The 19,955-nt window shown below is 49.3% G+C and overlaps 8 protein-coding genes across 8 annotated transcripts; 4 read left to right on the forward strand and 4 right to left on the reverse strand.

Moving 5' to 3' along the window:
- The first annotated feature begins 187 nt into the window (after positions 1-187).
- On the forward strand, positions 188-915 carry CONPUDRAFT_95247 (ribosomal protein L22e). Its single transcript, XM_007765166.1, has 4 exons — positions 188-229; positions 305-588; positions 640-690; positions 748-915. The coding sequence occupies exons 1-4, from the start codon at positions 227-229 to the stop codon at positions 776-778; spliced, it is 369 nt and encodes a 122-aa protein (XP_007763356.1). The 5' UTR covers positions 188-226; the 3' UTR covers positions 779-915.
- Positions 901-6,228, reverse strand: CONPUDRAFT_45893 (P-loop containing nucleoside triphosphate hydrolase protein; the record flags this gene model as incomplete). The annotated part of the gene is made up of 19 exons (XM_007764363.1): positions 901-1,104; positions 1,162-1,246; positions 1,301-1,546; positions 1,608-1,667; positions 1,718-1,868; positions 1,926-2,148; positions 2,202-2,372; positions 2,422-2,563; positions 2,615-2,693; positions 2,752-3,165; positions 3,215-3,387; positions 3,433-3,515; positions 3,567-3,584; positions 3,636-3,945; positions 3,992-4,089; positions 4,147-4,290; positions 4,343-5,733; positions 5,777-5,879; positions 5,935-6,228. The coding sequence occupies 19 exons, from the start codon at positions 6,226-6,228 to the stop codon at positions 901-903; spliced, it is 4,389 nt and encodes a 1,462-aa protein (XP_007762553.1).
- Positions 6,229-6,688: 460 nt separating this feature from the next.
- CONPUDRAFT_45589 (uncharacterized protein) lies at positions 6,689-11,729 on the reverse strand (the record flags this gene model as incomplete). The annotated part of the gene is made up of 15 exons (XM_007764341.1): positions 6,689-7,063; positions 7,117-7,348; positions 7,401-8,024; positions 8,072-8,213; positions 8,262-8,553; positions 8,605-8,766; positions 8,818-9,026; positions 9,071-9,257; positions 9,308-9,562; positions 9,617-9,798; positions 9,855-10,066; positions 10,108-10,213; positions 10,264-10,603; positions 10,661-11,515; positions 11,568-11,729. The coding sequence occupies 15 exons, from the start codon at positions 11,727-11,729 to the stop codon at positions 6,689-6,691; spliced, it is 4,335 nt and encodes a 1,444-aa protein (XP_007762531.1).
- A 1,308-nt stretch (positions 11,730-13,037) lies between these two features.
- CONPUDRAFT_78898 (fumarate hydratase) lies at positions 13,038-15,379 on the reverse strand. The gene is made up of 13 exons (XM_007764585.1): positions 15,284-15,379; positions 15,175-15,231; positions 15,053-15,129; positions 14,835-14,991; positions 14,700-14,786; positions 14,550-14,653; positions 14,350-14,491; positions 14,171-14,302; positions 14,030-14,119; positions 13,697-13,975; positions 13,579-13,642; positions 13,407-13,529; positions 13,038-13,352 (listed from the first exon to the last, which is right to left on the reverse strand). Exons 1-13 carry the CDS (start codon positions 15,311-15,313, stop codon positions 13,213-13,215), a joined length of 1,482 nt encoding a protein of 493 aa, XP_007762775.1. The 5' UTR covers positions 15,314-15,379; the 3' UTR covers positions 13,038-13,212.
- Positions 15,380-15,793: 414 nt separating this feature from the next.
- Positions 15,794-16,882, forward strand: CONPUDRAFT_45629 (peroxisomal biogenesis factor; the record flags this gene model as incomplete). The annotated part of the gene is made up of 7 exons (XM_007764344.1): positions 15,794-15,880; positions 15,931-16,051; positions 16,109-16,251; positions 16,308-16,424; positions 16,492-16,601; positions 16,655-16,765; positions 16,816-16,882. 7 exons carry the CDS (start codon positions 15,794-15,796, stop codon positions 16,880-16,882), a joined length of 756 nt encoding a protein of 251 aa, XP_007762534.1.
- A 155-nt stretch (positions 16,883-17,037) lies between these two features.
- On the reverse strand, positions 17,038-17,261 carry CONPUDRAFT_45808 (uncharacterized protein; the record flags this gene model as incomplete). Its single annotated transcript, XM_007764355.1, has 2 exons — positions 17,038-17,113; positions 17,173-17,261. Coding segments are annotated over 2 exons (165 nt in total), but the record flags the coding sequence as incomplete, so codon positions are not given.
- A 301-nt stretch (positions 17,262-17,562) lies between these two features.
- CONPUDRAFT_95253 (mitochondrial Lipoyl synthase) lies at positions 17,563-19,270 on the forward strand. Its single transcript, XM_007765168.1, has 7 exons — positions 17,563-17,881; positions 17,933-18,128; positions 18,180-18,336; positions 18,383-18,440; positions 18,489-18,760; positions 18,821-18,999; positions 19,049-19,270. Exons 1-7 carry the CDS (start codon positions 17,679-17,681, stop codon positions 19,151-19,153), a joined length of 1,170 nt encoding a protein of 389 aa, XP_007763358.1. The 5' UTR covers positions 17,563-17,678; the 3' UTR covers positions 19,154-19,270.
- A 204-nt stretch (positions 19,271-19,474) lies between these two features.
- On the forward strand, positions 19,475-19,756 carry CONPUDRAFT_46755 (40S ribosomal protein S28; the record flags this gene model as incomplete). The annotated part of the gene is made up of 2 exons (XM_007764420.1): positions 19,475-19,516; positions 19,568-19,756. Coding segments are annotated over 2 exons (231 nt in total), but the record flags the coding sequence as incomplete, so codon positions are not given.
- Positions 19,757-19,955: the final 199 nt, after the last annotated feature.

Consider the following 19,955-nt stretch of genomic DNA (forward strand, 5'->3'; position numbering starts at 1 on the left):
AACACTTCAAATCGCTGGCCAAAGCATCCAGCAGAAAGCCAAAATTCGTCGGCATCACATCGCGGGAACAATATACCCAATGTGGCCACTCCTGACAGATCGTGCCGAAGCTGTGCCGGAATGCCGAGCATTGCCGTCAACTGTACAGGACCTCGTGAGCCATAAACCCAAATTATTGTGCGGCTTTGTCGTGTACACCGTCCTTCAAGCCCCTCTCGCCATCAAGATGGTCAGTCCCGCTACTGCTTTGCTGAGTTCTCTTCTCAGTAGGCTGACAGCGGTCTCCCCGTCATCTCTCCCTTAGCCTAAGGCCGCCGCCGGAAAAGCCACTACTTCCAAGCACAAGTTCATCATCGACTACTCACGTCCTGCATCAGACGGTGTTTTCGATGGCGCTGACTTCGAGAAGTTCCTCCATGATCGCATAAAAATCGACGGCAAGGCTGGACAGCTTGGCGAAAACGTTAAAATTGTCCGCGATGGAGACTCCAAACTCACTGTCACCTCCAACGTTCCATTCTCGAAGCGGTACCTTAAGTACCTCACTAAAAAGTTCTTGAAGAAGAATACCCTCAGAGACTGGATTCGGTAAGCAAGCTCAGTACTTAAAAGTCAAAATCTCCTCTGATGCACTTGCAGAGTTGTTGCATCCTCGAAGGATGTCTACCAACTCCGCTTCTATAACATCGCGTAAGCCATCAATTCGAGTTCATTCGCCTCGTTGTTCTAAATTATGCGTCCATATAGACGCGATGATGGCGAGGAGGAGGACGAGTAATCCCGTCACTTACCCATCGAGTATGAAGTAAACACACTTCATATTTACTGCTGTTCGGCACATTGGCTGAGGCACCTCAGCGACCATTGTATTCTATAAGGCTCTAGGGTAAACGCTATGCACTATGGAATGTCCTCCTTCATTTTGGCGAGTGCTTTCATCGCTACGCACTGCCAGACAGTCTGTGATTCTGTAAGTGGTCGGCATCGAAATTGCTGAGACAGGACGTCCGCAAGGTGAGTCCGTAAAATCTTGAGCGCAACGTTAGCCCTAGGTGTTAGTTGGAATCTGATCTTGCGATCCACAAAAGCCGAATTTGCAATCAGCTGAGACGTGCAAAGGTGAATACACATGTAAGTAGCCCAAAATACAAGGAGTAATACCTTGAAGTCGCAGTCCCCGCAGAATAGAAGGATTGCAAGGTCGTCCACAGGTGCCGTCTCCCAAGCATAAAGCTTCCTCGAGTGCCTGCAAACAAGTGTTCGACAAACGCTTAACTCAGCATCTAGTAGTAGTACTCACATCAAAGTGAAGTAAGTTAAATGGTTCACTCCAAAATCAATAGCTTTTCGTCCAAAATTTATGGACGACGGGTGCGCGGACACCATCTGGTTATTGGATATCGTACGCATCTGTTGATTCGTGGGATCCAGAGCCAGAAGCTTCGGGTAAAGGCCAGCAGTCAATGCGGCATGAACGAAGGCTGGGTCCAAGCTATTCTCATCCAAAACGGGTGGGATAGTAACAAGACATCGTGTCGATCGAGCTCTTGCGAACGTTGTCAGACACCTGCAGGAGTATCAAAGGTCCAGATACCATTATCACTTACCTTGTTAGCTCTTTAACAAACGCTTTGTCTACTTGAAGGAAAGAGGAATCTATCAAGTAGCTACGTTTCATTAGACAACAAGTAATCGTGATAGATGCCGGAGTTCATACCCTAGAAACTGCTGACGTAGTTCCTCGATTTGCTGTAGGTTCTGTTGGCTTAAATAATGCTTCCGGCAGAATGTTCGAGCATAGCCATGGTTTCCTGTTGCTCTTCGCCAACTAGCGAAAGCGTTGTGGATCGTCAAGAAGTCTGAGTCACCTGTGTAATATCGTCAGTCGTTGAGTCATTTGCCGTTAGCAAAGAAGCACCACTCACCGACACGGAAGGTCATTTTTGCACGATCAGCTTCCTGCTCCAAGCCAAAGGGGGTGACAAATGGAGATTTGGAGCTTAGAGCCGCGGCAATCGTCAGAGCGGGGTCTAGACAGCGCAAGACAACGGAAGTCAGTAAGAACTTCCCAAGATGAACATCTGTTGGTAGTTTGCTGAGTAGACGCCCTAGTGGGGTGATCTCTTCAGAGAGTGTCAGCGCTCGAACCTTCAAGAGGAGAATACTCAGTAGTAAGCGTGGATTATCGGTGAGTATCCGACCTCCACTAATGCTGAAACAGCGCGTTGTATATTGATTGACGAGGGCGGATCCATCGCTCGACTTAAGACATCTTCGATTGAGGTGCCAATCTTGACCTTCATGATTTTTATGCGTAGGGCAAGGTCAGATAAGCTCAGGCGCATCATTTCGGGCAGAGGGTGGTCCGCAAGCTAGAGGTTGTGATGAATTCAATGATCGGTGAACGCATCATCAACTTACCATAGTATCATGCCGTATCCGGGTGAACAGGTGGAAGCACAGTCCATTCTGGACACGTCCGGCACGTCCTCGCCTTTGTGCTGCGTTACTTTTGGCAACAAAGGTCTCTATCAAGCGGCTGATTTGTCGCTTCTCATCAAACCTACCCATGGATTGGTCAGTGTATATTCGAGAGATTCTATCATTGCCTGACCTCATTTCTCGCTGCTTCCCAGAGTCAATGACACAGGTGATGTCGGGTATAGTGATTCCTGTTTCTGCGATGTTTGTGGCTAGGAATGTGTAATGAGGATTAGGGCCAAAGCTTGAAGATTCAAAGCGATACTATACCTATCACGATCTTACGCACACCAGGCGGAGGTATGTCAAACACTGACGTCTGATTTTCTGTCGAAAGCGCAGAATGAAGAGGGTATATCCTAAATGATGATTCGTTTCCGAAGTGAGGATGCTCTTGAAGTATATCGTTCATCTTCCGTATCTCGCCCAAACCGGGCATGAAGATCAGAGTTGCGGGGGAGAAAGAACGATAAGCAGGATCTTCAAAGCACAACCGTTCTAACAAACGAACAATGAGATCGTAAGGGAGGGCACGTTCATCGAGCAAATTGATGGCCTTGGTCGTCTCGGGCGAGTAGCGCTTCTCAAGCTTGACAGTTGCTTGCGCGTCATCATCATCTTCTCTTTGGATAACATCTTCAGACCATTCCGCACGATCTTTGCTGCGGTAAAACTTGTCGTTCACTATAACAATAATGAGCGAATGAAAGAAAAGGAAGTATTCTTTACTGACGCCTTCTGGCATAAGCAGAGTCTTCCGTCAGCGACCACTTTGTCAATTCGATGCTGTCTTCAAGGAAGCGCACATCCACAGGGAATGTTCGACCAGGGACATGCAAAGTAGGGCAGCCACCGAAGAAACTGGAGATCTTCTCTGCGTCTACCGTTGCAGACATTAGAATAATCCTGGAGAAGCATAAGCAGCCTGCTTTGAGTTGTCGACACTATGACACATGCCTGAGGTCCGGCCGTTGAGAGATCAGCGACTTCAGCACAATCAACAAGAAGTCAGATTCGATGCTACGCTCATGTACCTATCAAGGCTGAACGTCAGTGTGTTTCGAGAATCCTAAATGCTGCCCAACTTCGTCAATAATGATATGCTAAAGTAATGTTTCAGACGTCTACACAAGGAAACCGAAGAAAGGGCTCACGGTTATCTCATCGAAAGCACTTCCTTGGCCACTAGAGCCGGAACCTGACTCCAACATACGTAGAGCTATACCATTGGTGACATAGGCCAAACGCGTATTCTTGGTAGTGTTGCTTTCGAGCCGAATGGAATAGCCAACGAGGGAATTGAGAGTGCCAACCGAACCAGGTGCTTCACCGAGCTCGGCAGATACACGTTGAGCCAGCGAAATTGCAGATATGCGGCGTGGCTCTGTACAGTAAATGCGACAGGGCTGTCCTCGTGATAGTTGATCCTCCATTATGAATGAAGGAACTTGGGTCGATTTTCCACTGAAGTTCAGTGAGTAAAATGTTACAACAGTTTTTCAAAATGTACCATCCGGTTTCCCCGCTGAGGACAAGGATCTGACTTTGTTCCAACGTATTTATGATTTCCTGTCTATACTTTGCGATGGGCAGTCCATTGCGATAGCGCTATGGGAGCGTCATGACGCTGCACTGGGTATGAACAATGAATGTAGCCACACGTACCAGCATTTCTTGGTAAGCCTGACTTTCCTGCCTTACTCTAAGTTCTTGCACCAAATCCTCACTATGCATCTCTTTGGCAGGACGCGACTTCTTGATGTTGGAGCCTTGATTTTGTCTTTCACTCTCAGAACCTTTAGTTTTGTTCTGTCAACTTTTTAGTATGTTTGCGCTTAAAGTATGCACTTATCTTGCGTACCTGCTGCGCGAGATCCCATTTTGCTTCAGCGATGTCCTTCACCTTCGCCCAGGCAGATTTGTTGACGTCATCCTCGTGAACCTTTCGCTTTGCCTCAAGTTCGTCCCATAAGTCCCTATACGCAGGTGGCAGTAACCGGAAAAAAGTGGGACTATGGACAGTGGTCTGGGTTCCACCTGCAAATCCGTTGGAGGGCGGGAATGTCAGAGAATGGAGGGCAGCCAGAGCGATGTACTGTTCGGCCTGATTGTCATCCGGACATGCAGCATCTTCCATGAACCACTCTTCTTGCCGTTTCCCTTCCCATAAGACGTGAACACTAGCCCTCTTGGCTCTGCTAGCACCTGATATGATGCGATAAGTCACAACGGCATACTTGTCGAGCTTAGCCGCAGCCTCTGCAAGAAAGACCTTGGGCAATCGTCCTGACCAGTGTTTGGGTACAGTCATGTTCTTGAGCGTGACCACTGTCCCCCCTGGACCTGTCTCTTGGGAAGGTAGGTCGTCAAGGATTTGGAAGAAACCAGCACCATCGTCGTCATCGCCAGCTTCAAGGATGTCTTCGGCAGGTGAAGCGACTATGTTCACTGCCTGCGTCTCCAAAGCTGGCGTTGAACTCGAATGCGTAATCTCTGAATGTAGGGCGGTTTGACCATGCAATTTTGCTTGCAGTTTCAGCGAGTTGAGTTGTTTGAGTTCTTGTCGATACTGAGTCTCAGCATCCTTCGCTCTGAAGAAGTAATGAGTCTGGCACGCGCCGAGGCGTTTGTGAAGCTCTTCATCGCTAAGGCTGTCGGTACAATCCCTTGATGCCAGTTTACGATCGCGCTTGGTAAGTAGGATCTTCGTCCGCACGTATTCAGCGGTAGGGTCATCAAGATCTATTGAGCTATAATCAAGAGTGGCACGGCCTTTTTCCGCATTGGTTTTCGTGGGAGCTGACAAAGCTGTTCTGTCGCTTGCACGAGTTGCAGCGGACGGCTTGGCAGCCGTGTCGACCTCTCTTGCTGGAGTTGAATAGCCAGTACTTGATTCGAAATCCGCAGATTGGTGATTCGAACGGGACAAGTTGGTGTCAGCGTCAGGCGCTACAAAGCAGTGACACCTTAGCATTGAACGAATGGGGCACGAAAATTGTGTACCTGCAGCTAAAAAGTCCTCCTCCGGGACATTCATTGCAAGCTTGACGTGGTCAGTCATGGAATAAAGAAGACTCCCTGTATATCTCTTGCTCACCCATTCATATGCCTCCTCTAGTTCGACCCCAGCAATCTGACGCAGACATTGATCCACCACCTCCTCGGAGAACCCAAGCCTGCGAAGGACACCAAAGGTAACTCCAAGGCGTGTCAATGCCTTCTCAGAGGAGCCTTCAACGGTCTTATTGAAACCTGGATTTATGCGTTAGTAAAATAAGAGCGCTTTCGACGTCACATTTACCATGTTTTTCATACAAGACAAATATTTCATCAATAAGATCCGTATCAAGTTCTAATGACGGCAGTGTCTTCGCAAACCGCTTATCATATTCAATAGCCTGTCTCACACATCAGTGTCAATAAAACTCCACTACTTACAACAGAGAGTCACACTTTGATTGTCCTCATCACCTCTCGCTGGGTTTTATCCTGGTGTTTGTCCACTATCGCTTGTAACTCGTCTGGTTCTTCAACCCCGGTTCCAGATGAAGCGCCTAATGTAGCTCGTGTAGTGCCTTCCTCCTGAGGCCCTTGGGATACATCCTTTGTATCGGACGTCGCGGTGGTAGTAGACTCCTCAGCTGTTCCTGTAGCCTCGTCTTCTGCAGCTTCGACCTTCTTCGGCATCGATGTAGTGGCGAATGTGCGCGCTACAGGTTTCAGCTGCAACTTTTTCTTCTTAGCCATGGCTTCAAACTGAAAATGGGGCGGGCGTAAAACGCAAGTGCAGGGGCCGAAGGATGCGTGGCCTAGAAACTGAGAGCAAGAGCCAAACCCTGGGATGCAATATCGCGGTTGGGATTGAAATGTGGGTTGATAGGGATCCGGAAGTGAGTTAACGAGCGCTATAAACGTAGTAGGAACATTGATTTTATTCATGCACTCTTGATCGCGATGATAACTTTGCGAGTCACTCCACTCCCTAGACTCCGCCACATGTGTAGTCCTACTGTCCTAGTGTGGTTGGCAGCCACCCACGCTTACTTCTGATCATGCAAAGTAGTGTCTTCATGGCCCTGGGTAGGTTAGCATGCACATTCGTATCACAACTATGCATAAAACAATTATACAACGAACATACAAGTATATGCATTAGATAAATAGTCCCGTTATCACGACAGCAAAATAAGAATGATCTATCCTTCCATCAAGTTTCTTGCTCTGCCACATCCTTCTTCGAATTCTTACCGCCGGCCTTGCGTGGGCGAGCACCACCCGAACCCACTTTCCGTTTCTTGCCGCGCGTGCTGGTAGTAGTGGCGATAGCTGGTGCCTCTGCCTCTTCCTCACCCTCCTGGTTCGTCGGGCCAGTTGTATGGCCGAAAAAGTCATCACCTTCTTCATTCCATAAATCACGGACGGCTCCAGGGTCCGCACGTTTAGTGCCATTTGTTGCAACGGATAACGCAGGGGGATTATTCTCTAGGCTGGCTAGCTGATCGTCGTTTAGTAGGAGTTGGACGATCTCGCTTGGCTTCGTAACGTCTGTGAAGTTCTTGTTCCCGACGACGATGTCTTGCACCTGTATAACCTCAGTAAATCAAAGACTTGGCATAGTATGCTAATATTGCTCACATCTTTCTTGACTCGGGCAAGCTGGATGATGCGTTCGTCGATTGTGCCCTTAGTGATGAGTCTGTAAACAGTGACTTGTCGCGTCTGACCCAGACGATGAGCACGATCCATAGCTTGGGCGTCATTCGACGGGTTCCAATCGTGGTCATAAAATATCACAGTATCTGCAGCTGTTAGGTTGATACCAAGACCACCTGCTCGTGTGCTAAGCAAGAAGATGAAGATGTCGGGTCTGATCATGGGGCACGTCAGTTATGAGAACACAAGGTCGCACGAGTTCTCACCTTGTTTGCCAGTCCATGACCATGTCCCGTCTGTCTTCCAGCTTTGAGGATCCATCCAATCGCAGGTACTTGTACTGACGGAAAATCAAGTACTCTTCCATAAGGTCCATCATACGGGTCATTTGGAAGTAGACCAAGACTCGATGGTCGCCGGCCTTGAGTTCCTGTAGCAAAGAATCAAGGCGAGCAAGTTTCGCTGAGTCGTAAATTAGTCGCTTGGCCTCGGGAATTTGCATGTTAACAGGTGGGAGTTGATCTGAGGTTGAGTTGTCGAACAAGCCTGTTTGAGGAACTAATGGAACAAGCTTGCGATACGCTTTGTGCGCATCTTCGGAATCTTGGACCTCGCGAGGTACACCATACATAACCAACGAATCCAAGGGAGAATCCAAAGTTCGGGATTGCATCTCAAGGAATGTCCGATTGTCGCAATACATAGTGACTGGAGGTGCGACAGCGGCGGGAGCGTACCACTTGAGCCCAGGTCGGCTGAGACATGATTGCTGCCAGAAGGAAGGAGCGATGTCTTTCAGATGAGGGAGGCCTTCTGCGCGCTCGAGGCTAGAGGCAAGTGGGCTGATTCGAACAGGCGACTCCATCGAGGGTATTATTGAGGCAGAGCATCTGGAAAGTGTTAAGAGTCTGGAGATGGCGCCAAGGCGGTAACGCACGAGGACCAAGCACGGGTTTCAACCAATTGGATGTCCGCCTCTACCTCCAATAACCTTCGTCTAATCCACGGCGACACATGAAGTTCATGTGCCTTACTGGGCGATGAGTTCAATAGCCGAAGAAAAGCAAATGCCGGAGAACCTGCAAACAATCATGAGATCAGACATGTAGAGATTAAGAATCGCCTACTTTCTATGTCATTGTACATGGATTGGTGTATCCAATCTTTGGACCAGATATTGAAGAGGCCGTTTAGATCCGCACCCCTCGAGCGCATGGCGGGCTCTTCGTGAGGGACATCAACCAGCCCACGATCAAGGTAGATGAGCTCAGGCAAAGTGTACTTGATCGGATTTCGTGTCGAGTAAGGCAAAGTCACAAAGTCACCCTCACGGTTCAGAGGCCCAGAACGACCATATTCCGCGAACGAGAAAGGCGCAATGACATCGGCACGCTCAAAGAGCTCGGGATGGTTACAAACCTGGACAGAGTGTTATAAGCAGGTGTTGTACGATCAACGCTGGCACCTCACCTTGCGAAACTGCATGACGAGATTCATCAAAGATCTGGCAGAGTCTGCATCACCAATGTTCGCAGCTTTCTCCAACAAATCAGCAACGGAAACATTGGCAAGCAAAGCTCTGTACAAAGCACGCTGACGCGAGCTAAGGTCAACAAATACGTCGATCTCAATCTACACCGAATATGAGAACTCCAAATCACTACGCAACTAGAATACACGTACCTTCTCGCTCAGTTCGTTCTGCACATGTCGTTTCACTCGACGGAGCATGAACGGTTTCAGAATCATGTGCAGTCGCCGTAATTGGTGCTCGTTAAGTTTGCTCCCTTTGTTTTCTGCTGCATTCTCGATGTCCTTGGAGAACCACTCGTTGAACTCATCGTGAGAGTCGAACAAGGTAGGCATAATGAAATGAAGCAAAGCCCACAGTTCTACGCCAGAGTAAGCGATAGTTTGCGTCACTTATTCGGGATACGGGATAAGAGAGACTTGCCTTGCATGGAGTTTTGAATTGGCGTGCCAGTTAGAAGCAATCTATTACGGCAATGAAAACCAAGCAATGTTTTCCAGCGAACACTTGACGCATTCTTGATGTTTTGAGCTTCATCCAGAATCATGTACTGCCATTTTAGCCGTTGAAAGTATTGTTGATCTTGAATTACCTATGTAAAGGTTAAGCGACACATGGTAAGCAAATTTCATGAGCGCTCACTAGCTGATAGCTGGTAATGAGGATGTGAAAAGGGGCGTCTTTATCGTAGCTGATCTCCTTTTTGCTCCAGAACTTGCGCAAAGTTGCGCGGTCCTTGACACTACCCCAGTAGGGCAACGCCTTTAGCCCAGGGACAAAGCGAGTAATCTCTTGCTGCCAATTATGCAAGGTTGAGGCTGGTGCAACCACTAGGAACGGACCCCATATATCGTGCACTTCCGCAAGATACGCGATCAAGGAAATTGACTGGACCGTCTATTAGAGGGGGTAAGTGAGCTTGTTGGTAGATTCACCGGTCGTGTCACATACCTTTCCAAGACCCATCTCGTCTGCCAATATACCATTTATGCCTTGCTCGTATAAAGTGGCTAGCCAATTTAAACCCTTCAGCTGATATTCTTTTAGCTGTGCCATCAACATGGTAGGTTGGGAGATGGTCAAAGGACCACTCAATGATGTAGGATTCTGGAAGTTCAGTTCATCTGAATCAACTGATAAAGTAAAACTGAATCAGCCAACCGTAGTGCTGTGACGGGAAAATACTCACGGTCAACCAAAGGAGCTTGATTGGAACCACCTTGGCTATCGTCCTCTTCATCCCGTATATGTGCTTGAGCCCGGGCTAGTTTGAGGGCCTCGTTCGTTTTCCGATCAAGTGATGCCTGAGTATCAAAGGCCTGAGCGCGTGACTTGGCGAGCGCAATAGCCTCCTGTGCATTATGCCGGGCATGTCGGTGAAGGTTGGTTTGGTCATCTGGACTGCTGTCAATGGGCTAATCACTGTGACCGAGGTCAAACACTTGCCGTCGTCAAAATCAATATCTAGCAATGCGCTCGGGTCTATGTCAGTAACACTCGCTCCGGCTGGAGTAGGGCCATCCTCAGCATCACCCTGCATTTCCGCAGCTGAGCCCGAGTACATTAGCCCGGATCATGGGTAGAGGATTGCCACTTACTCTTTAGCTTATTGCCAACGAAATGGCTGTAAAGCTCCGTCTGGCTGATTAGGAACTCAAGTTTGCGAGCCTGGCGCGTCGCTTCGCGTTTCTCTTCTTCCATCTTGGCTCGGTCGACTGCCTCCTTCTGTTCACGCTTTCGAACATCTCGCTCTTCTTTTTCGTTTCGTTTCCACGAGACCAGCATCTCTCGCATCATGCGCTTCCCTTTCGCCTGAATGTCCTTGGCACCTTTCGGTGTACGGGTGAACGGTTTACGAGCCTGCATTGACGAAAGCATAGCAACACGCTTCATTTGACTTTGCCGAGCCTGGTATCCAAGAGCTGCATATTTGTATACCTAGGATGCATAAGCCGTGATGTATGATGGTCTTTGTCAAGAAATTTGTGAACTCACCTTTGCAACCTCTCGCTTGGCAATGTTTGTCCAGACCTTCCTTTGCGCTTCTTCAAGCGATTTTAGACGCTTGGTCTTTATGGTGTCGTCTACTCTCTTCGCACGCTTGAGGGGCGGAGCTACCTCATCTAATTCATACACCACAGTCGAAGAGACGGTAAGTGCGGGCGAAGTTGGACGGGAAGCGGAAGGAGTAACATCTCCTGCGGCAGAGTCGGCGGCTGAGGCTGCAGAATCGACAGCATCGAGCAAAAGCATCTCGTTCTTCTTCTTACTAGCTATCTTCTTCTTACCCTTGGGTGTTGTAGTCGTTGAGATGCTGTCGGGACTACCCTCGCGTGCGATTGTCTGCTTAGCTTTGCCCTTGATCTTGGATAGGGCACTCTTCGAGGAAAGGGCCAGATTGCTGCCGCTAACGGATCGCTCGAGCTCATCCGTGATGTCAACAGCATCCTTGTCTAGTTTTCTCTTCTTCGTGGCTGGCTTCTTTCTGATAGAGATAGAAGGTACCTCAATCTCGCTGCTGCCATCAGATACGATACCATCGGCCAAGCGTTTCAACGATCCGCCATGTTTATAAGATCCTGCACCGAGGAGTGTCTCTTCAAGTTGAGCAGCAGCTTCAGCACCACTGGTAAGGGATCTACCATGACCGGCTCGTCGCGACTTGGAGTCCCCTTCATAGTCATAGGTGTCTAGGGGTTCTAGGGGAGGAGAAGCCTGTACTGTCGAGAGCAGATCGTCGTCTAGAGAACGGGAGGGCATAGGAGGAGGTGACGGTGGAGGCAATGGTATCCGCGCTATTCGGGAGACATAGTGACGAGAGAGGGAGACGGCAGTGGCGTTATTTCGTTGCTTTCAATGAGGGTTATCATCATATTACGAAGGGACTATCAACTTCGCTCACCAGCACGTTGGTATCAAACCACTCCTCTACTTGACGTCTACGTTTGTGGGTTTCTATGACATAATCACTGAGTTCGTTGATCCACAGTTCTTCGCAGTCTGAGAGGTCGGAAGAAACCAAGCGACGTTCCTCCTGCACCTGGCGGTGGTCGACCCCATTCATGTCGAGATGTGCGATGTCACCGTTGGGAGACGCTTGCCGTACAGTCTTCGAACGCGTACTCCGACGGAGCGTGGCCTGTATGTTCGAAAGTCAGCTCTCCGCAACGACCAAAGCAGGTATAGGGAGACTGACGCGTCTTGTGCTAGGAGGCTGGTAGTCGGTGTCTTCGTCTGCAGCTTTCCTTCGCTTCCGCGGTGTGTTCTCGTTTTCTTCAGCCTTGTAATACGCGCCTGTACCTGTCGGTGACCCGCGTGATGCACGAGGTTGAGGATCATTACTTTCTCGGGGAGGATAATAGTTGCCTCCGCGGCCCAAGGGGAAGATATCTCCTTGTACGTACTCCCCGGAGTATGGATTCCAGCCTCCGGCGCCCTGATAAGACACGGGTTGGTAAGAATGACCACGAGCCTGAGGTGGGTGTTCTGCCTGCGGGCTAGGACTGCGGTGGGATGCATAATGACGTCGAGGAGAGGATGGGCGGGGTGCCGATATAGATGATGGTTCACCTGGAGGTAAGTCATAAATACGGCCGTTGGCTGGGGTGGCGGTAGGAGCTGCACGCGAGATTAAGGATGGTGGTTCGTCATTGTTTAGTATGCGGCTGAGAGACATGGTCTCCCCGAGGAAAGAAGGTCTAGCAGTAGCACAGGCTAAAGACAGAGATGGGCTGAAGACGACCTCGTGGGATGTGGAGGGTCAGAACCGGCTGTGGACCGAGTTGGCCGAACGAACACGGGGGCGCGTTGCGGTAAGAGGTGTTGTCTTCAGGCGGAGGGCCACTTTTTCGAGGAAAAAGCGAGCGGAGGGGCAAGAAAGAGGAGACGGAGACGATGGCTGTTGTTTTGTAAGAGACGCTGGGGTGCGATGGCGGGAATGCCGCAGATTTGACGTGGTATTTCGTTTTGTTGGATTTAGCTCGCATTGGTACTCAGCCATATTCGGTACCTGCTTCTTTTGGCCAACACCACTCCTTCGTTCCTTCCCGGTTGACACCCGACGTCAACCTGTCCCAGGCCGAGTCCCCGCAGGTCCCCGCATGAGGGTCACCAAACTCACAAATTGCCACAAAACACCGGATTTATTGGTAAAACGTTCGTCAAAAATCACATTCCCAACGTGTCCGAGCTCATGATCACTAACCCAACCTTTTCGATCATCTACTTCAATTTGGCTGGGCCTGAAGCAGAATATTCAGAAATTTGCATGGCGTCGCGATGCATATGTACAGGAGAATTAGCCTTTCACCCTCTGCATGTATGTAGATTTCTTGCCTACCTTGACCCGTATTGACCCGAGCCTACCCACTAGAGCTTCCTAAGTACAGGCTATCGCGGTGCACATGCTAACCCATGGAGTCTCCCCATTCATGCGTAATGAACCATTATTACATACTGTATATCGATATCTCACTTCATGCAATAACACCATCTATATGTAACACCTCAATATATAACCTCGAGTGTAATCAGAGCAAACCAGAGTATCATGCCTCGTCAGGGTGTAACATGAGCTCCGGGCGCACTTTCTGGTCAAACTCCTCCGGTGTTAGGAATCCCAACTCGACCGTTGCCTCCTTAAGCGTAGTACCTTCTTTGTGCGCTTTCTTCGCACACTTGGCCACATCTATCATGCAATCGTCAGGGACAGCTCAGCATTGCGATATTTATGGACACTTACTGTCGTAGCCGAGATGACTGTTGAGGATCGTGGCGAGCATCAACGACTCGTTCAGTAAATGATTGATACGCTTCTCGTTGGCTTGAATTCCGACAATGCAGTTCTTGGTGAACGACCGTGAGGCTGGAATAAAGATGAAGCGTCGGGAAGATCAAGAATACACATGACATACCATCCGCAAGCAGTCTGATACTCGTCAGAACATTTTTGGCGATGACTGGCTTGAATACGTTCAACTAAATGCAGGCCGTATGAGTATATCAGAGCTCCTATCATGGTGATTTGCAAACCTCGAAGTGTCCGCTGGCACCAGCGACGCTGACAGCCGTCTGGTTCCCCATGACCTGGGCAGCAACCATGGTGACAGCCTCGCACTGAGTTGGGTTGACCTTGCCAGGCATGATACTGCTGCCAGGCTCATTCTCGGGGAGGCTGATCTCACCAAAGCCACAACGGGGCCCGGAGCCAAGGAATCGAATGTCATTGGCGATCTTCATGAACGAACATGCAAGAACATTCAAAGCGCCATGGGCTTCAACCATAGCATCGTGCGCAGCGAGTGCTTCAAACTAATATATGGTCCAATAAGTACATGAGCAGCCAAAACACGTTCCACCAAATACCTTGTTAGGAGCCGTTTTGAACTCGATGCTAGTGATTTTGGTCACCTCAGCTGCAACTTTCGAGTCAAAGCCTTTCTTTGTGTTCAAGCCCTAAATAGTGTATTGTCAGCCATTGTAGCGATACAAATGGAGGGTACAGACAGTTCCAACTGCAGTTCCACCTTGAGCCAGGAAACTCAGGCGAGGGAGAACGTCATTGATACGGGCAATGCCGTTATCAACTTGTTGCACATAGCCACTGAACTCTTGACCAAGTGTCAAAGGGGTCGCATCCTCATAAAGAATAAGCATACACAGAAAATATTGTGAGGCCGACAAACCTGGAGGTGAGTCCGTCCGATCTTGATAATATTACTGAAAGCCTTAGCCTTCTCATCGAGAGCGTCCCGAAGTTCCTTCAACGCTGGGAGCAGGGACCGATGAATTTCGGTGACGGCAGCGATGTGCATCACAGTCGGGAACCTAAATAATTGCTTGCCTTTAGAATGTGTAAGACGCGATTGACGTGCAGCATACTTACGTGTCATTGCTACTCTGGCTCATATTAACGTGATCATTCGGATGAACTGGCTTTTTCGAGCCAAGTTCTCCTCCAAGCAATTCAATTGCTCGGTTGGATATGACCTTGTGACGTTAGATTGTAGTCACCGCGTGTAGAAGACAAGTTTACCTCATTCGCGTTCATATTGCTCTGAGTCCCGCTGCCTGTCTGGAACACGACAAGCGGGAAATGATCAACGAGTTTGCCAGAGATCACCTATCATACTGGTCAGCGAAGCAGATGTGCGACGCCAGGATCACTCACCTCGTCTGCCGCTTTCTGGATAGCATCGCCTACTTTTGGGTCCAAGCCATATGTAACATTCACAACACTGGCAGCCTTCTTGAGGACTCCGAAAGCTTTGATGAGGGCTGGGGGAAGGCGCTCAGATGGACCACCAATGTCGAAATTCTGGAGTGATCTGTGACGGCTTGCATGTCAGCCACCGTTGAAACCCCTGTCTATATCTCAAAATATTTGACCTTTGGGTTTGAGCTCCCCAGTACCGGTCAGACGGCACATTAATATCTCCAAATGTGTCTCGTTCTGTGCGGTAAGACTGGGACGCTTTAGTACAGTGGGGGAAACGCACTCAGCGACGTACCATCGAGCGTGGAGTGGATGAGAAGGTCCTATACCGAACATTCGCATAAAGCGGCAACTGAAGTGGACCTCAGCACTATCACGTGAGTCAATAGGAGAGGAGACAGTACCCTATGAGGAAGTCGAGCACGGGAAAGCATGGTTGAAATCTATGAGAGGAAATTCTAAGGAAGAGGAACGGCAAAGGGGGTATAATGGGTGGAATCCGGATGTGGCCAGCGACCTTGGTGTAACTTGTTGGACGTTCAAAAAGTAGGCGACAATATTAGTAGCGTCGCGGCTTTCTCCGGCCGAGATCTCCCGCTTGTGAGGTGACTGGAATTCACATTAGAGGCGAGGGCATGCTGACTGTCTTCCGAGCCCGCCTAGTGGCGGGTGTAAACACCAGTCGCCTCGGTGCGTCAAAGTAGGTAGACATAACGCCCTTATACGTCTTTCAGCCCAATCACGGTTTCGGGAGACAGCATGTTGAGGAGCCGGTTGTTGTCAAAGTCACATGTGATACTAGCAAGGTAAATACGCAAATCCCGCACTTGCGGTCTACGGCTCAACGCTCTTGCAAACGTTCCCTCAGCATCCTCGCTCTACTTGCTTTCGCTTGTGCATACTTTGACCCTGAAATGACCACTCTCGCCTCGCAAGTTGTGCTTCATCCCTATGTTGGCCAGTCGCTCAAGTACGGTGGAAACAACGTTGGTCGTGACAAGGTAAGTTATGACTACCTCATCAACGGGCCCCCGTTAAGGATCGTTTGTAGCTCTACCGTACCATCCAATATTTTGCTCGCTTTCTAGCGTGGTACCTATTATCTCGGGGTGACAAAGCTGAAGCTGCTCGATGGAATGCTCTCAAGAGCCACCTCGCCCTTGGTCGTAAACGTAAGTATAACGAATAGTAGTACTCATCAGTGATCGTCCTCAGCCCCTGTCCCCTAGTTATGAGGCTCGGCAAACCAGTCGAGCACTTGCAGGCAGCCCTCCGTGCTGCTCAGTCTGCATCTCACGCCGCCGAACAACTCACGACCATCGGCCGCCAGCTGGGCTACTTTGGTTATCTTACCTATGACGCCATCGTATGGGTAAGCATTGCCGGCCGCCTGCACAGCGTACAAGAGCCTCATACATCTATCCGTAGGCCAACACTGTCAAGTTTATAAACTTGAAGCCGGACACGGCCGCCAAGGTCACAAAAACCTCCAACCGTTTCTGGCTTGCCGGTATCCTCTTCAGCATCACGCATAACCTTCTCAAAGTATGCTTTCAACCATATTCTCCAACCCCAATACACGACGTTACTGACATTGCGTTCGCCTTTCAAGTTGGGCCGACTGGCACAGGAGGCTAAAGGACTTCGTGCAACCCAGACGTGGGGCGAAAAAGATCTCGCTGATGAAGCCCAGCGTGAAGTGAAAGTTCTCGCTAATGCATCGTGCGTACCTACTGAGTTTTCGTAATTCATTGTATTAACGACAGCGTCATTAGCATGCGCAGCGACGTCAGGCACCAATTTGCAATCGACTTGTTGGACGTCTGGATACCGGCTTTTAATCTTGGCCTTGTGGGCGTGAGCGACGGCTTTGTCGGCATCGCTGGGTACGTCGCTGAAAGACTATGCATAAATATATTACTGACCATCTTCACAGGATGATTTCTTCCATCATGGGTGTTCGCGCGCAGTGGAATACCATCAACGGCATTAAAAAGAACTAGTCGCCCATGTTCCCCATTTTTATGTAGTCGTGGTTATTTATATGCCACCTTGCAATTGTACGTATCGTAACACTTCGCGCGAGAAATCATGAATAAGAAGCGTGGTTGCTTTAATTCTTGCCTAGCATACAGGCAAGTGAAGAAAATAGTCCTTATCAATATTGAGGGCTGGGTTGGTCTCTCAGCCTAAGGTACTCTTTGCGTACGGTGTCCATAGCATCTGGACCCGTGCTAGAGTCAATGTCAATGAGAAAGAAAGACGGAGCCATATGAATGTCAGAAATGCCCACAAGCGCAACATGCAGTTTTGTACTGCACTGTATTTATCTCTGCACGCCCATGCGACAGAAACCGTGCGACCAGTAGCACATTCTGCAAAGTCTGGAAAATTATGGACGTTGAGCGGTCCTTCTAAGTTATATCATATGGCATAGATTCGCGCCTTGGACGATGGCGTCACACTCCTTGAGTGCTCGAGCTTTGGCACTCTTTTGGAGTGTGTCTTCTTCTCGACGGGAGAGAGCGTTCATGAATGTGACTAATTTTCTGTTCCCAGCAAGCAGCGCAGGTGAGTACTTGAGTGCCGGATCGGGTCGCCGACGGATGTCCGGATGTTGGTAGAGGTGTCAATCGAAGACGCGCCGGCATTTGAAATGACCCCATCGGCCGTTTTCTCACTCTTTGCCGTCAACTTGCCGGCCTCTGGCACCAAACTCTGAAGCCTGACCGTCCTCGACCTGTACTGCTGACTTAGCTACATTTCTTGGCTACAAACCAACTATCCTTTACTCTCGCCATGGCCTTCTCGCAGAGGACAACTGTTTTATTGCGCTCAACCCATGCTTGCAGACGGCATGCTCCCATCCGATACCTTGCAACTCCTGCTGCTCCCAAGGCCAAATCTAAGTTCGCTGACACCCTCAACAACGGCCCTTCCCTGGAAGACTTCATTTCTTCTGACGAGACACCAGAACGAGTGATTCTCGGAAACACTAAGGCGTCAGTACTCCTGTTTTGAAGTTCTACATTGGTCCTCATCTCGTCCCATAGTCCCCGGTTGCCCAGCTTCCTAAAGACCAAAATAGCTTCAGGATCTTCCTTCAATAAGATCAAGAAAGACCTTCGCGGCCTCAACTTGCACACAGTGTGTGAAGAGGCACGCTGTCCGAACATAGGAGACTGCTGGGGCGGCAAGGAAGGTGCCACGGAGGAAGAAGGAAAGAGAGCGGCTACTGCAACCATAATGGTACGACACTCAATTCATGATGGTATATTATCTAGCTTATCCGGTGTTCAGCTCATGGGCGATACCTGCACGCGAGGCTGCCGTTTTTGCTCTGTGAAGACATCACGGGCCCCTCTACCGTTGGACCCTCATGAACCTGAAAATACTGCGGAAGCTATCAGTCGATGGGGATTGGGTTACATCGTTCTTACTAGTGTGGACCGAGACGGTACGACTGGCTGGACTTGTCTTTGATATTTGCTGATGGAATACAGACCTTGCGGACGGCGGCGCTCGCCACTTCGCCGAAACCATTAGCAAAATCAAACAGAAGTGAGTCGGTTCAGTAGTGATCATGCCTCTTGTCTTATTTGTTTCTAGAGCCCCCCAAATCCTAGTTGAAGCTCTGACAGGTGATTTTGCGGGGTCGATGGAGCACGTCTCACTTGTCGCAAAGTCTGGATTGGACGTTTATGCGCATAACGTCGAAACTGTAGAAGCTTTGACGCCTTACGTTCGCGACCGTCGCGCAACCTTCCGGCAAAGTCTCAGAGTTCTTGAACAAGCGAAGAAAGAGGGTGTTCGCATCACAAAGACGAGTATCATGCTTGGAGTAGGAGAGGCAGAGGCCCAACTCTATGATGCTCTTCGTGGTCAGCTCTCCGTTCAGATCTATCATAACCTTCCCTTAACCTTTTTGTAAAATGTTATAGAACTCCGAAAGGTCGACGTTGACGTGGTCACCTTTGGGCAATATATGAGACCAACAAAGCGACACATGAAGGTCGATCGCTATGTCGAACCCTCTGAGTTCGATCACTGGAAGCAAGTCGCCGAAGATATGGGCTTCCTGTACGTTGCCAGCGGTCCTTTGGTTCGGAGCAGCTACAAGGTACGGCCTGGTTACCTAACACCTACTGCGAAATTCATTAATTCTCTAGGCTGGAGAGTATTTCATAGAGAATGTTCTAAAGGGCAAAGGTAATGAGAACAAAGCGAAGAAACTTCTGCCGCAAGACAAGTCTGACATTACCACATCATGCTGAATCTCCGAGTCATGACAAGTAGACGTCATCAACACATATGAGTGTCCTTACAAATACCAGATATGTAATGCCCCGTACATATATAGTTATCTTACCTTAATTAACTGTTAACTTACCCCCTTCAAATCCGCGTTTGTCCCAGTTCATCGTCGACGTATATGCACGGAAATTCCCGGCGGAGCTGCAACGTCTCAGCACATCGTTGAACTCTAATTTTCCCGCTGTGTACACACCAAGAACGGTCGTCTCGACAAGATCTCTGTAAAACATGGTGAGTTCCACGCTTACTGTCCGCTAAACGTATAGCTCATAAAGCCATAGGATTCATCAAAAGCACCAGTTAAACTCGCTAAAGTCGTCAAGGTTGGTTGAATCAGTATTATCACTTGGTAAGTGTTCACTTATCATCGCCAGGTCCTCGGACGTACCGGTTCTCGTGGAGGCGTCACTCAAGTGCGCGTCGAATTCATGGATGATCCCTCGCGGACAATCATCCGCAACGTCAAGGGTCCTGTGCGGGAGCAAGATATCCTGGCACTCCTTGAGAGTGAGCGTGAAGCACGGTGTGTCCAAAGAATCCATTTCCTGTTGTCTTTTGGCTGATTCTGGTACTACATAGTCGCTTGCGTTAAAAGTCAGAGTCTACTTTATGGCCATGCACAGTCCCATGCTGTTCTTCCCGTAGCATTTTCACTCTGTACCCCATCCTGCCGCCTATATCACAACTTTCTTTGGCGTGACACTCAAATGACAATTGCCTGAGGACAAGAATCCTTCCCAGGGTATCATGAGGTGGTGAATG

Source organism: Coniophora puteana (assembly GCF_000271625.1).
Source record: "Coniophora puteana RWD-64-598 SS2 unplaced genomic scaffold CONPUscaffold_1, whole genome shotgun sequence".
Lineage (NCBI taxonomy): Eukaryota > Fungi > Basidiomycota > Agaricomycetes > Boletales > Coniophoraceae > Coniophora > Coniophora puteana.

Excerpts from the sequence above, each read along its gene's own strand:
- CONPUDRAFT_95253 (XM_007765168.1), top strand. The coding sequence starts at position 17,679 with ATGGCCTTCTCGCAGAGGACAACTGTTTTATTGCGCTCAACCCATGCT. Across the intron at positions 18,129-18,179 it reads CGGCTACTGCAACCATAATG|CTCATGGGCGATACCTGCAC; the intron begins GTACGACACTCA and ends TCCGGTGTTCAG. Across the intron at positions 19,000-19,048 it reads TGGTTCGGAGCAGCTACAAG|GCTGGAGAGTATTTCATAGA; the intron begins GTACGGCCTGGT and ends TTAATTCTCTAG.
- CONPUDRAFT_78898 (XM_007764585.1), bottom strand. The coding sequence starts at position 15,313 with ATGCTTTCCCGTGCTCGACTTCCTCATAGG. Across the intron at positions 14,992-15,052 it reads TGGGGAGCTCAAACCCAAAG|ATCACTCCAGAATTTCGACA; the intron begins GTCAAATATTTT and ends AAGCCGTCACAG. Across the intron at positions 14,654-14,699 it reads GCAATATGAACGCGAATGAG|GTCATATCCAACCGAGCAAT; the intron begins GTAAACTTGTCT and ends TAACGTCACAAG.
- CONPUDRAFT_95247 (XM_007765166.1), top strand. Across the intron at positions 589-639 it reads ACCCTCAGAGACTGGATTCG|AGTTGTTGCATCCTCGAAGG; the intron begins GTAAGCAAGCTC and ends ATGCACTTGCAG. Across the intron at positions 691-747 it reads CTCCGCTTCTATAACATCGC|ACGCGATGATGGCGAGGAGG; the intron begins GTAAGCCATCAA and ends GCGTCCATATAG.